The following is a 15,346-nucleotide window of genomic DNA, read 5'->3' on the forward strand; positions in this document are numbered from 1 at the left end:
CCATGTATCCGTGTTCAAGTGCATGTACGTCATTTTCCGGACGGGAAAGCTTGATCTACATTCGCTTTTGTTCTGTGTATAGTTTTTGAGAAACTTGTTATAATGTTTTAAGAATCCTACGCAATGGCAGAGGGGAGATCAGATGCGGATGCTAGACGTCCAATTCAAAGCTTTGTTATCTTCGATACGGAAACAACCGGTCTCCCAAAACAAGAACCGAAAATCACCGAGATGTGTTTTCTGGGAGTCGGTCGAAAATACCTTGAAGGGTCAAAAGTGGCCGTGGGCCCGCGGGTGACGAACCAGCTGCTGTTGTGTGTCGACCCTCGTAAACGTCTAGAACCAGAGGCTGCGTCGATTACAGGTAACATCATTTTCTATATAGCGTCGATGATTTATCGAGCTTTTCACAATGTTTGTTAGTTTATCCACCTTTACAGGGCCTCAGTCAACTCGCCAGGTCCTGACGGATTCGGGTGACAGCACACACAGGTTGACAGAAGTTGTACATTATATGGAGAAGTTGCCTTTCTTGACCTGACCACGCCATACCCATTGCGTTCAATTCAAACCAAACAGATCTATAGGTTACATCGGTGAATGTGGTGGAGATACATTAGCAGTATCACGTGACCCTCGTTTCGTTTCGCCCCAGCAGGGCCTCCTGTCACAAAACAGTACTAAGGTGATCGTAAGCCACTAAAGTAACCTTAGTGCAACGTTAAAGAATGGGAGTTACGGTTAAACATAGTAAAGGTTACTTCGTGAAAGGAGCCCCAGCTCTAACAAGGAAGAGATGTGACCTGTTTCCCCACCTTTAACATTATGGAGATTAGTCAACCAGCTGTCTGATTTAACAGATAAACACTATGTTTATTTACAAAGGCTATACAACAACGTCAGGGGGTTAAAATATGTTCAAAGATAGTAGGCCATGATATTGAAAGTTGATTCATGAATAAAATTTGACTTCCAATGGAATGTTACAGTATGCCTCGCACGATAACTTTCTGCATTACCTCACTATAGGATTTCTCAATGATGAATACGGTTGTTGCGTTGTTGTAACTAAATGGGTAGCCTACGTCGGAGTAGAAGCTACAGGGGGCTACCTTTCCTGATTCCAGGGGTGGGTGAGTGAGTACAGTTTTACACCGCACCAGAAATGGGCTTCTCACAAATGTATCCATGTGGGGAATGGCACCCTTTTGATTCCAGGACAGGCTTGGAACACATTTCCAAATGAACTCACACAAAGTGAACACCTATATCACAGTGTGGTAGTTTGGTATACTTTCTATTTTAAACATTTGTATATACGTAGTACGTGGGACCTACGTGCACACAACGAACTGCCCTTTAACGAATATACCCGTTTGTCATAGTGAAAATTTTCATGGAAATTCAGTAAAAATTGATTTTTCTTTGTAATTTCCGTGCATTAAACATTGATAGGTTTAAGATTAACGGCGTCATGAACAATAATTCTGTATTTATTTTAAGCTGAGAAATCAAAGGTTTCTCCAGGAATGAAAAGAACTAGCCTCTGGGTGTTCAGGTAATTGTAGAATATAGATGCTTGATTGGCATTTTAGAAGATGATATTTGATGAACATAGAGATTTTTCTGGGTTACATCTTTTTATTCTCGAAGAATATAGTTTCGTGAAATACGTACGAGCGTCAACAATGAACAATACAACGGATTACCCCAAATTACTTCTTTTCATTAAAAAGGGTCGAAAAATTGTCGTGTCCTGCAAGGAACATCTTCAATAAATACGAATGACTAAGTATGCGAGAAGCAGAAGATGTGTCAATGCTACACCCAGACCTCGATCGTGGTTCGTTCCCCGGCGACGCCAAAAGATGGTACTTGTTGTTACTCTGCCTAGTTCTCTACCTAGGTGAACACAATGATTGATCAGCTCCAAATGATATGACCGTGTCTGAGTAGGATATCCGACTTGAACTGCAGCATGGATCATTGGATTGTCTGAACCAGACCGATACAGACCGCCGTCTTGTAGCTGGAACCTTGCCGGTGTCGCGTTAACCCCTTATCTGGGACAAAACTATTAAATATCTTATTAAACAGTTCACATACTTGATTTACATGGCAACATGAGTTAAATAAATCTTGCCAATATATATCATCCATAAGTAACTTAAACAAGCAATAAAAAAAAAAGAATACCCAAAACGTTTCTGTTTGCTGGCACTAAAATAATTGGTTCAGGCACACACACACACACACGCGCACGTCTCTGTATAGGTGCAATGACGTAGAACACAACGACAACCCACAACTTCTCCCACCCGCACAGCACCCATTATAGTGGATCGCAGACCCTATTAGTGCTGACAATGATGAAAACAGATGCAATACTGCAGTTTTATTATGTTTCCAGGTCTGGACAATGAAACCTTGGCTGACCAGAAACCTTTCGACACAGATATGGTTCAGCTGATGTCAATCTTTCTCAGTCGTCTGCCGAAACCAGTGTGCCTCGTTGCACACAATGGCGACTGGTTTGACTACCCACTCCTTGTGTCCGAGCTGCGTCAAGTGAGCGGAAAGCTGCAGGGCGATCTCCTCTGTGTGGACAGCATCAAGGCATTCAAGACACTCGAAAATCAGGAAGCAGGCAATGGGCAAAGTCCGGCAAGTAATAGAGAAGTTCCTCAAGGTGATGCTGGGCGTTTGTCGTCGACACCGATTCCAAGGAAACCATCCTATAAATTGGAGGAAGTGTACAGGCGGTGCATTGGAGAAGCGCCCCCAATCTGTCATACAGCAGCAGACGATTGTTTGACCTTGCTCAAGGTCGTGAGAGATTTCTCTCCGGGGTTCTTGGAGTGGGCTGACAAAGAATCGAAATACTTTAGAAATATCCCTCCAATGTACTAATGTATATATGTCGTGATGAAACTTTAATGATAGATACGAGCAGGATTATCCCTCAAATTAAGCATGTTCTTAGGTTTTCTGTTATTTACGGAAATATTGGAATGTCATCATGCATTCCTCAGGGCTGCGTTTTTGTTTCCCATAAATCTCTTGTTATTTACAATAAAGTAGCACACTGTAGTTTCATAATTTTGTCAATAGAATGTTCAGTTATGTCAATGTTTGTAAAAAGTCTTTTCTACAACTTATTCATGATTATTAGTATCAAGAAGCTCCAAATGCGGCATGTGGTGGTAAAAAACAGAGCCTCCTTTCACTAAGCACTAAGGTGATCGTAAGTCACTAAGGTAACCTTAGTGCAATGTTAAAGAATGGGAGTTAACCTTAGTTAAGGTTGATTCATGAAAGGAGACCCAGACCCACGGACACGACCTGTAACAGCTCTTTATCTGGCAGTGGTTACTGCAACGGGGACCCGTGAAGGTCCGGGTTAGAATTGGCCTTCAGTAACCCATGCTTGTCGTAAGAGGCGATGAACCGGATCGGGTGGTCAGGCTCGCTGTCACCGGTTCCCCATTGCGCAGATCGATGCTCATGCTGTTGATCACTGGAGAGTCTGGTCCAGACTCGATTATTAAAAGACCGCCGCCATATAGTTGGAATATTGCTGAGTGCGGCGTAAAACTAAACTCACTCACGCACTCACCGCAACAGGAGTACCTTGACTAGAAGTGATGGTATGGATCACCATAGGTTCCATTTCACCAACAATATAGCTACGGTATCATGTCCTTTACGGCTAGGACGGGATACCCGGGACGGGTGGGTAATGAGTTGGATCCGTGTACCCGTCTCAATACCTGGACCTATTGTGATCATGTGACTAGTAGCTTAAAGGTCACATGCAACCAAAAAATCAAACATTATTAAAACACAATTATCACTTCTTCATGACATATAATATGTATTGCTGATTATGAAAAAAACAAATAAACAAAATTATAAGCGTATAATCGCAAATCAAAAGTGCAATATTTTGTACTTGGGTTTACCTCCCTCGAAACGAAGCAGCCGGGATACCGAACCCAGTCAGAGCGGGTGGGTGTGCACTCAAGTGTAACGGCTGGTTCATTAGCAGATGCCGCCTTCGCGGCTCATTGTGTGTGTATATATAGAAAGTTGGGTTTTGTAAATACATGCTCATTTTTTGTGTATAACATTTTGCGATCAACAGACATCATAACATGTCGTGTGTTCAAGTATCACACCTGCCTGTCTGTGTAATTACATAATGTGACAGAGACCGAACTCGGGCCATAAATCAATGCGTTTTGTTTATGGTGTATAGCCTGATTGGTGTTAAGTTCAAATTGCACGTGGTCAGTGATCGCAGTTGTGTATTGAATATTGTCATTAGCAGACAGGCAGGCAGACACACAGGTGTCAATAAAACAAGACATTGAGTTTTGTCTGTGACAGCGACATATCTATATCACAGTTAGAAATTGTGTCAACTCTAAATAATGACATTGCTTTTAAGTATCGAACTGAGAAAGTGACTCGGTAAGAAGAACGTGTGGTGAAATAGACAAATGAAATTATATAAACAGTTTATTTACTGTCATAACATATAAAAAGCTCGCGCCTGTGAGATATCAACAAAACATTATGAAAATAGCTCACACCAAAGCCTTCACCGAGTATTCACCAGACAGCCCGCTTCCAAGTTGCGCGAACCTATTTCACTGCGCACGTGCTATGAGCGCAGCCCAGCTGTTGAAACCCGTATTCCCCAGAAAAATCTGGGGAAAATTAGTGAAACGTTTGAACTCCGATTTCGCGCGGTTTTTTTCATCGCGTTATTTTTCAACTTTATAAGTTGAATTTGCATTTTTGACGCTTTGTTTCGGTAAGTCCATACCGAAAGGTATCAGAATCTGCAAAGTTGTGTTTTACGTTGCATGTGACCTTTAAACAATGTCATATGCTATTCATTCACGATTTAAGGGTGGTAATGACTTTGAAGATTTAGACATAATTACAGTCACCTCTTTTTAGTATAATGCATACTAGTACATGTACATGTAGTTAGGATATTGAAAAACTATTTTAGCCTCCGAGCTAAAGAATATATTGCCATTTCTTACAATTTCTATATCAGGAATTAACATAACGGGTATCCGGGTAGGGTAGCGTAGGGTAATAGGGGGTGGGGTACACGGGTAGAATATTTGGACCCGTCCCAGCCCTAATGCCCTTAGTGTGTACGTGCAGTTCTAGTTTTTGTTATACAAATACGTGCAAAAAGGGGTACATATCAAAGTAATGATGAAAACTCGAAAAATATTCACATAATTGAAGTAACTATATTTTTCCGATTTAACAAGTTAGATATATAAGCTACCAATGTGGTACCATATGTGGGGAATCGAACCCGGGTCTTCGACGTGACGAGCGAACGCTTTAACCACTAGACTACCCCACCACGCCGAATAAACAAACTAAGGAGGTTGTGTCGTAATATCGCGTATAGTCCTACAATTTGACCCCGAATCTGGGTCGCCTTCTGTCGGTGTCACGGCCAAGAGCAAAGTGCAATTGTGGGAAACAAAATGGCGCATACGTTCAATGCGGGAATAGAGCTAACCTTCACAGATGACAACCTTGCTATTTTACGAATGCGAAATGGCGAAAACAGAATTGACAGAACTTTCACGGAGGCTTTTAACAAGGCGCTGGACACAGTAGAAAGGTATGACAACAGTGGTCCGAGTAAGGACACTTACAATTTTCAAACATCGACCTACCGCTTGTCTAGTCTCTAGCTATTTTTAGCATCGTCATTGAAACTGGGGAAATGGAACAAATATCTCGTGATATTTTTAGTCGACTCATTCTGCCAAGACTCGAAAAAGCTCTGGTATTCAATATCATGATTGGTGTTTTCACTAAACGTGCAAATGCTTTAGTAAAAACGGAGCTCGGGTGGTCAGCCCCGGTGACTCGGCTGGGATTCTAGATCAGAGGTGGTCTCAGTGAGTGAGTGAGTTGGGGTTTACGCCACTTTTAGCAATATTTCAGCAATATAACGGCAGGGGACACCAGAAATGGGCTTCACACATTGTACCGCAGTGGGGAATCGAACCCGGGTCTTCGGCGTGACGAGCGAATAGGTCTCAGAGGGGATCGGGTGGTCAGCCCCGGTGACTCGGCTGGGATTCTCGGGCAGAGCTAGGTCTCAGTGGGGATCGGGTGGTCAGCCTCAGTGACTCGGCTGGGAGTCAGAATACTAGTAGGTCTCAGAGACCCATGCTTGAATAAGACTTAAGTCAGGACCGGGTTGTCCGCCTGGAAGTCTTTACCAACCTGAACGTACACTAACAACTAGTCTCTGAAATGAACATATATTGCAGAAAAAATGATCATAGTGAAAAAAAATATATATATATTTATACATATAATGAAAAGGAGCCCTGAGACTTTCTCCATTTTCAGAGACCCTGAAGCTGTGGAAATCTAGACTTGCTACATTTTCTAGGCTTGCGTGGGATTTCTTGGATATATTTGCTTCAGGGTCTGTATGACAGACTAACCTGAACAGAACCTGTGACGTTGACGGGAGTGACAGGCTGCTCAGGCTACGAACCACTGGCTTGCCAGACAAAGATTCGAACATTCACAGGCCGCAACAATGAGATACTTTACCCTAGTTTAATACATATACCCAACTCCAAGCCGATCAGTATTTGTTTGAAGTGCAGAACGCCAGACAGGGTAACCTCAGGTAAATCTCCAGAAGTAATGCCGCGCAAAACACGATTTAGTCATACGTACGTATTGAAGATAATCCTTTCAAGAATGGACAGTTATCGAGGCTTTTTAATGAAATGAAGTATTTTGGAGTATTGTATTGTTCATTTTGACGTTCGTATTTTCACGAAACTAAACTAACGGGAAAAAGAAACGATACTAAGTCGAAATTAGTGATATTACAAAACGACAAATCACCACTGTGAAACAATAAAGTGGATTTTAATAAAGGTATATGGGCAACATACATATGTTCTACAATTGCCTGAACACCTGGTTCTATTCATTCCCGGGAAATCACTTTAACTCCAGGGGACACCATAAATGGGCTTCACACATTGTACCCATGCATGTGGGAAATCAGACCTGGGTCTTAATTTGGCGTGACGAGCGGCCCCTTTAACCTCACAAGGGTACCTCACCTCCCAACCGGAATCGCCACGGATATGTTAAGATGCCATACAAATGTATCCATGAATAATAAATATAACTTGACAGTGCAGAGGCCCAGATAAGCTGCGTATCCGGGTAAAATACGCATAGAAAGTTTCCATTTACGCATTGAAAAAATGTTGCGTACCAATTACGCATTAAAAATGTTAGATATGCACAAAGTTTAAAACAAATGCGTACGGAATATATTTATAAAAAATCGCTTGCGTAATGAAAAAGACATCGATTGCTATCAGGTTGTACTGTTCGTATAGGACTAGTGTTGTACTGTCAGTATAGGATGAGTGATTTTTTATGAAATCATTTCCATTATATTTATGGGTTTTGATTAGGTATGACATACGGCAGAACATACCTGCTTAGTAAACTTACTCAATGACACCATCCTTGAGTAAAATGACTGAAATACGCACATATTTGAAAATTGTGGGTAACGGAAAATGAATTACCCACTCAACATTCATAATACCCACTCCAAAAAACATACAGTGGGTACAGTACCCACATGAACTAAATCTTATCTGGAGCTCTGAACTTGTATTGTTTTATTCACAGGAATCCCGAATGTCGGGCCCTGATCACTACCGCAGAAGGGAAGTTTTACAGCAATGGCCTGAACTTGGACTTTCTGAAGTCAAAGGAGCGCTACGTGTTCGGTGAGCTGTGTAGACGTCTATTGACGTTCCCAGTGGTCACTGTCGCAGCTATTAATGGTAAGCACTTACTTCAGTGTTCTTCGTTAATATTCCACCTATTTTCAACGTAATGTGACCCGTGAAGATTCGGGTTAGAATTGGTCTTCAGTAACCTATGCTTGTCGTAAGGGGCGAAGTCAGGCCCGGTCAGGCCCGCTGACTTGGTTGACACAAGTCATCGTATAACACTTACGTAGATCGATGTTCATATTGTTGATCACTGGAGTGTCTGGTCCAAACTAGATGATTATTTACAGACCTGAGTGCGGCGTTAAATAAAAAAAAAATTCTTCAATATCCGTGCTGCATCAGTGGCCAAAAGTCTGTTCGCAAAACATGTTACGTTGCCCATGTTTTGAGGGGTAGGTTGACTTTGAGAGCGTTTCGCCGTGCTGATAAGCCACCAATCGTGATGTGATTTGGGGTACAAATTTCACAGGTCACAAAATATGTTTAGCACCGATAATATGCGATTATCTCCCTTGCTTTGTTTATATTTTTGTCGTCTGCTATCATGCCGCCTGTCAACCGAGAATTGACACCTGACCAAAGAAATTTAATTGTTGACTTGAAACAGCAAGGCCAATCAAGCTACAAAATTGCTGATTTGACAGGTATAAACCCAAGAACAATTCAGAAAATTTTAAAACGTTTTCGGGAGCGAGGTTCAGTTAAATCGTTGCCGAGAAGTGGGCGGCCCCGAAAATCGTCACCAAGAAGCGAACGACGGCTTTTTCGTCTTGTGAAAAGAAATCGCCGGCAAACACTTGGGGATTTGACAGCAAAATATAACAATCAGGGACAGACTACACTGTCTTCTCGCACTGTCAGAAGAAGATTGTTCACTGAGGGGTACCGTAGACATGTGGTAAGCAAGAAAATCACCATTTCTCGTGTTAACAGAGAGAAGAGACGCCGATTTTGTCGGACAAAATTGCATTGGGGAAGAAATGAGTGGGATAATGTCATTTTCAGTGATGAGACACAAGTCCAGATTGGGATAGACAGAAAAGTTTATGTGTGGAGAAAGTCGCATGAGCGGTTACGACCCGATTGTTTGGGGGTTCGTACCGATCATGAACGAAATTCGAAGTTTTCAGTGATGTTTTGGGGGTGTGTGTCTGCGTATGGAGTGGGAACTTTAACTGTCGTTGATGGCAACATGAACACTGATAAGTACATTGCCATTCTTGATAACCACTTGTGGCCTGTAGTTGCCAGGCATTTTGTCAACCGGAATTGGATTTTCCAAGAAGACAATGCCCCTTGTCATGTGTCCATTCGGGCTAACCGTTGGAAACAGGAAAATCATATTCCGACTTTGCCGTGGCCCCCACAAAGTCCAGATCTCAATATCATTGAAAATGTATGGAAAACTGTTAAATATCAACTCAAAGCCAGATTAGGTGACATTAACTCCAGACAAGATCTCATCCGTGTGGTGAATGACATTTGGACTGGGCTTAGTCCCGTTTACATTCGTCGTCTATATGACAGTTTACCAAGACGACTCCGAGATGTCCTAAGAGCACAGGGTCATATCTCTAAATTCTGAAAATTTGAGGTGAGTACCTGTTTATTATTTAATCATAGATATTCGAATGTTTGTTTTTTAAATGGGGACCCGACTCAGCAGCTATGTTTGAAATAGCCGTGATACGTCACCGGTGCGAACAGACTTTGGCCACTGACTGATACAATAAGTAGGTCAGTGTACTGTTTATTGGGTTTTGGTTTCGTTTCTAGAGTATTGCATTAATGGAAACTCTGCATTACATAGCCTATATTTGATTATGTCTGTACGTGACTGTATAACACTGAAATTGACACCCTATATTCCATAAAAATCAGTAGTCGACCCTCAAAATAGATGTTGCGTTACTATCTTGTTCTGTTTTAATCGCTGAAATCTTCCAAGTATCCGCATGAAGTCTTCCATGTTTCCATGAAGGTCACGCATATGCTGGCGGAGCCCTGTTGGCGTTGAATCAGGACTTCCGGGTCATGCAGACCAAGCGAGGCTGGATCTCACTGAACGAGGTCTTCATCAATGCACCACTTGGTCCAAGCATGCCATTGGTCAGGTACATGAGTATCCGTTTTTGTTCGTGCTAGAATATGATATGTATCTGAAAATACAACTGTTATTTAATACGAGGGAAATAACAATTTATACCGGAACTACTTCCTGACCGGAACTACTTCCAATCAGTGGCACTTGTTTTTGGTAAGGTTAGGCTGATCCTCATACAAATACACTGATGTACAAAAGAAAGTACGCGCCTGTCTATTATTATTTATTAACGAAAATCGTAAATATTTTGAAAAGTGATTTGTTTCTGACACAAACACTGTGAAAATGTTGCCAAAAGCAACAAAAGATGCCAAAGATGCTTTGAAACTGTGACAAATAGTTTTACATATCAGTTGATACAAAAATCGTTTTTTTCCATAGCTCGATGTAGTGAGTGAGGTTGAGATGTGGGCTTTGAATAGCGTTCCAGTTACCTCACCTCGTGTCAGCAGGGCGGTGGGGCAGCCTAATGGTTAAAGCGTTCGCTCGTCACGCTGAAGACCCGGGTTCGATTCCCTACATGGGTACAATATGTGAAGCCCATTTCTGGTGTCCCCCGCCGTGATATTGCTGGAATATTGCTAAAAGCGGCGTAAAACTAAACTCACTCACTCACTCACTCACTCGTGTCAGCAGAATGTGTGAGGACATCATCATCTCACTAGCCTTCTTGTTTCCAGAGCCAAAGTGTCGGGTCGGGCTGCTCACGATCTTGCTGTTTTGGGGAAGAGGTACACAGCGGAAGAAGCAAAGGATTGTGGGATTGTCGATTTGACTTCTTCACCGGAAGACCTGCTGTCGTCTGCAAGGGCACTAGCCAATCAATACACGTCAAAACAGAAATACGACAGAAACACCCTCAGGGCGTTCAAAGAGGATTTATACAGATATACCTTTAACACTCGTCCCTTGCCATTGGAGAAGTCTAGATTGTGATGGAGCTAGCGCGGTGTGCTTGTGGATCTTATCTCAGGGTATTAGCTACATGTATATCCAGAGCATGCAAATGTGTTCTCAATGTTTGAGTGAAAGTGGCGGGAAAGTGATCTTGACGTGATCAAGCAGAACAAAGCGCTCTCCGACAAATTTGTGCTTAGAGACCTGGGAAAACGGAGACAGTGTCTGTGTAATCAGTTTATTCATTTACTTACAGATTCATATACATGGGGGATGTACGAGGGGGAAAATCAGATAAAGAACTGTTTCCGCCAAAATATTTTGTAGTCAAATTTTACCAAAAGTGAAAGCAAACTTTTGCTGGATTTGCCAGATTTCCATTAACAAAGCGTATTGTGATAGAAAAATACATTATTAAGGGAGTCGTTTTGCAGAAAAAAATTTCCAGATTTAACATCTTAACAACAAATGCATCATGACAACGATTTAACAACGATCATATAATCATGTGCTGATAGATATTAAACAGAAATCGATGATCAATACACATCTTTCGAATGCACAGTGTGATGTATGTTATTTTACTATTATTTATGTTAATCCAAATAATAAATCCAGATGAGAAAAATATATAATAAAATTTATGATTATCAGCAACGACAGCTGTATTCAGATGTATCTATGTACCCAGAGTGAGCCACGAGACAGTTCTTGTTTTACACTGTTAGGGCAAATTTGCAGCAGTCTCTCAATAAGAGTAATTCTATCTTTCTTCAGTACCTGCCGACAAAGGAAAGAAATATGCAATATCCATGCATTTCCCCCAGAAGGAATGTATGCTTAGGGCTCCAGTTGGTGCACCTTAGCCTGTCTAACAGTCCCTGAACCATATTATCTTCCATTAGCCCAGCCCTTTCTGCAATGCTGGAGCCCAAGATTCTGAATCTCCTATCATACTGGGGCTTCTTTTCAATTTCAAAGGAATTGTTTGTTTCTATCAAAATTATATATATTCAGAGACTAAGCGTTAGTCTAGTTGTACTTCTCCGACCAATGTGTATTGAGTGTGATTGACTGTGATGTTGAAACAGCTTTGATTAGTACTTTAGTTTTATCACAATATGTTGGGTCCATTTTAAAAATCATATGGGGCCAGTAAATCTCCATAGTCACTGACCCGACTGGCTATAGTGAATTTTCATGGGGTCAGTTTGTACATATATCACTGTCTCCGACTTGTTAAGTTAAAATACTTTTCTCATGCAAGAATATGGCCTGATAAAAATAATATTAGCAGCTTAATGATGAAACCAGTGTCTACATTCAAATTTCGGACTAAATGAATTATTTTGTGGGCTAGTAACTTTCAGGCAAAGCTAGAAACTAACACTGGTTAGGTCGACTGGCCGAAGTAATGCAGGTCTTTGACGTTTTTTAACAAACGAGGCGGAATATGGGATTCAAACTGTGCACAGAGTATTTGGACGCCTTAGGCTATTGTCACCCGTGCCCTAGGTGTCAACAGGTACTATGTATAGAATTCTTACAGCCACACCAAGTTCAAGTCTCCTGGAGTATCTACGGTATTCTGAAGGCAGAGCTAGGTATCATTCATTGGTTTGCCTGCACCAGCAATCGTGCCATTGTGGGCACAGGCCCTCGTGTCTTTGCGAGGATTACAGATTTTTAAAAAGTATGTAAATAAATGAGATGACCCCCTGACTCGAAATGCTTGACGGAACAATACATCACGGTGAATTGTACTGTGAGCATTTTGAGTCGGGGGTCATGTCAAAAACAATATGTTTTAAATCTTTAATCCTCGCAAAGACACGAGGGCCTGTGATTGTGGGTGGTGGTGTAACAGGGATATCTGCCTCCATATGGCCATGATGGCAGCGATTAGCGTCGTTTGACCAGTCGTACATCGAACGGATGAGTCGATTGTCAATTTTCTTGGGACATATACTGAAGTCCCTAACGACAAATGCAAACACAAACTTGCCTGAACAGTCAAAATATATAAGAAAAATATCCTTCTATATAGAATTTGCAGATAATACAAACACCGAGATACGTCTCGTTTGCTTTGGGTTGGACATTACAACGTTTAGTAGTATCTCGAACTATGCTTACGAGGGGCGATCAAAAAGTAGTCGGACTTACCTAGAAAGTGATGCAAATGCAGTTGTTTTCATCCCCGCCGAGCGTTTAGTGCGAAGCTGGGGATATAGTACATGTATTAGGCTCCGTCCGTCCGTACGTACGAATTGGAATATCTTAAGAACCGTTGACTAGAATCATATTTGGTACCTAGGTTCATCACGGTATAAAAAGGTCCCAGTCAGGTTTTGACCTTGACCTTCATTTCAAGGTCACAAGGGGACTTAGCGTTTTACTCTTGTCGGCGAGATATCTCAAGAACCGTTTACTAGATTTTCTTCACATTCAACAAAGCTTTATCTAGGGAAGGCGCAGGGTCCAGTCGTTTGGTGACCTTGACATAAATTTCAAGGTCATGGCGACATTGTGAAGATTTCAGCATGTTCATGTTAAGCAATCAAGAACCGTTCACTGGATTTCTTCATATTTGACATCAAGCTTTATCTAGGGAAGGCGCAGGGCCCTGTCGATTTTAGTGACGTTCACTTAATTTTCAAAGTCATGGTGACACTTTGAAGATTACAGCCTATTAACCTGCATATTATGCTTGTCAGCGAGATACCTCAAGAACCATTCGCTGGATTTTCTTCATATTTGACGCCCAGCTTTGTCCAGGGAAGGCGCAGGGCCCAGTTGCTTTTGGTGACCTTCACATAATTTTCAAGGTCACGGCGACACTTTGAAGATTTCAGCATATTAGCCTGAATTCACTGGATTTTCTTCATAGAGTTCAAGAATGAATGTTTTCAATAAGCATTTTCTTTAGTACCATATTTGCATATTTCATACACTATGACATTCATGCCATGGTCAAAGTCAGTCTTGAAAATATTCATGCGTTTGAACAACTAAAGACCAAGATATCAAAAGAGGTTGACTGGTCACATTTAACTTCATTTTAAACTTTCATTACTTTTAAGTTTAATTTGATAATTTGCGGCGGGGATTATGTCACCTTAGTGATAATGCTTGTTGTGTTTTATTTTTCAACATATACACAAAGTACTTGATTAACCACCCGCTGTACTTTTGCAATGATAGGTTTTCAACACGTTACATAAAACTTCTCGTGGTGACCACGATGGGAAACGATGAGTGTTTTCTGGCCAGTATGATCCTTTGACTCATAAAAACGACAAAATGGTTGGAATCCATGTTGATTTTATGATGATATAAAAATGATTTAAAAACACACACTGATTTTCATGCAAAACCATGTCTGTACAAGTATGGCCCTGGAATGTTTAATGTGAACATTCAAAAGTCATTTTGCGTGTCTTACACGATTCAATGTATGGCAGCCAGCACTCTCCTCCTCATACCCCTTGCCAGCCCCTGATCATCTGACGGGCCACCTCTAAGCTATTCGTCGTGTAAAGCAGCTTCCAATTGGGCCAGGTTCTGTACAGGATCCCTTTGTTGCACACGAGGACCAACCATGTAACAGGTATTCTCGAAAGGGTTAAGATCAGGGCTCATTCAATCGTGAGATGTGTCAGGGGCCCTTAACTAAGTTCTTCGTGTATATTATCTGTCAACCTCAAGCAAATTGGTTTTGCTATGTTCCAGCCTTACGATCCCCATTTTGTTTGACTTATTATCTTGGTACCCCAAAAACTCAAAATCTGCAATAAATGCATCACAGACTTCAGGAAACAAAATATGCAAGAAACATTTTGTGTGTTTGAAATAGGTATAGAAGTCCACTAGACTTAGATATTAAGAGTGCAATAAAAGCAATTCCAGTGAAACAGAAAACAAATACATCTCAATGTGAAAATGTCTTTTATCCAAAAGATGCATATATAGAGATTATTACACGAGCAAGTGTGTCATACGACTTACACGAAACGAGTGTGAAATACACATTTTGCACGAGTTTCGTAAAAGTACACGCGTGGCACACTTGTGGGTGTAATAATTTCTTTATTATCCATTTTATTCATGTACATTTGTCAAATTGGGCAGTAAAACACGGTTAGCAAGTGTGACTGCCCTGTTCAATGACGTCACGTTCAATTGTTAAATGACGACAGACAACGAAATACAGAAACAATGGTTGCTATGCAAAAAAGTGATATATGCACATGTGCACATATGATATATATGACACTGCTTATGTTTCACCATGTGGATAATAAAGATGTATATATTATCCCTATTCTTAAGGTTCCGGTGGCTTTAATAATCAGTCTAAGTAACCTTAGACTCAGGATTATTCGTTACACTGCTACACTGAGTCTAACAAAACCTAGTAGAAGGTCGCGCCAGCCAACCTTTGAGCGACCAATCAAACGCGAGACGGCCGAATGGATTTAATCAATCAGACAACGACTACTTGTTA

The 15,346-nt window shown here is 41.3% G+C and overlaps 2 protein-coding genes across 2 annotated transcripts; both read left to right on the forward strand.

The window, feature by feature from the left end:
- On the forward strand, positions 1–3,177 carry LOC124281341 (three-prime repair exonuclease 1-like). The gene is made up of 2 exons (XM_046717376.1): positions 1–364; positions 2,411–3,177. Exons 1-2 carry the CDS (start codon positions 124–126, stop codon positions 2,908–2,910), a joined length of 741 nt encoding a protein of 246 aa, XP_046573332.1. The 5' UTR covers positions 1–123; the 3' UTR covers positions 2,911–3,177.
- Positions 3,178–5,117: 1,940 nt separating this feature from the next.
- LOC124281343 (enoyl-CoA delta isomerase 2, peroxisomal-like) lies at positions 5,118–11,467 on the forward strand. The gene is made up of 4 exons (XM_046717377.1): positions 5,118–5,662; positions 7,729–7,886; positions 9,820–9,952; positions 10,623–11,467. The coding sequence occupies exons 1-4, from the start codon at positions 5,523–5,525 to the stop codon at positions 10,876–10,878; spliced, it is 687 nt and encodes a 228-aa protein (XP_046573333.1). The 5' UTR covers positions 5,118–5,522; the 3' UTR covers positions 10,879–11,467.
- The last annotated feature ends 3,879 nt before the right edge of the window (positions 11,468–15,346 follow it).

This window comes from Haliotis rubra, unplaced genomic scaffold (assembly GCF_003918875.1).
Source record: "Haliotis rubra isolate DU_JTF1 unplaced genomic scaffold, ASM391887v1 Scf282, whole genome shotgun sequence".
Classification (NCBI taxonomy): domain Eukaryota; kingdom Metazoa; phylum Mollusca; class Gastropoda; order Lepetellida; family Haliotidae; genus Haliotis; species Haliotis rubra.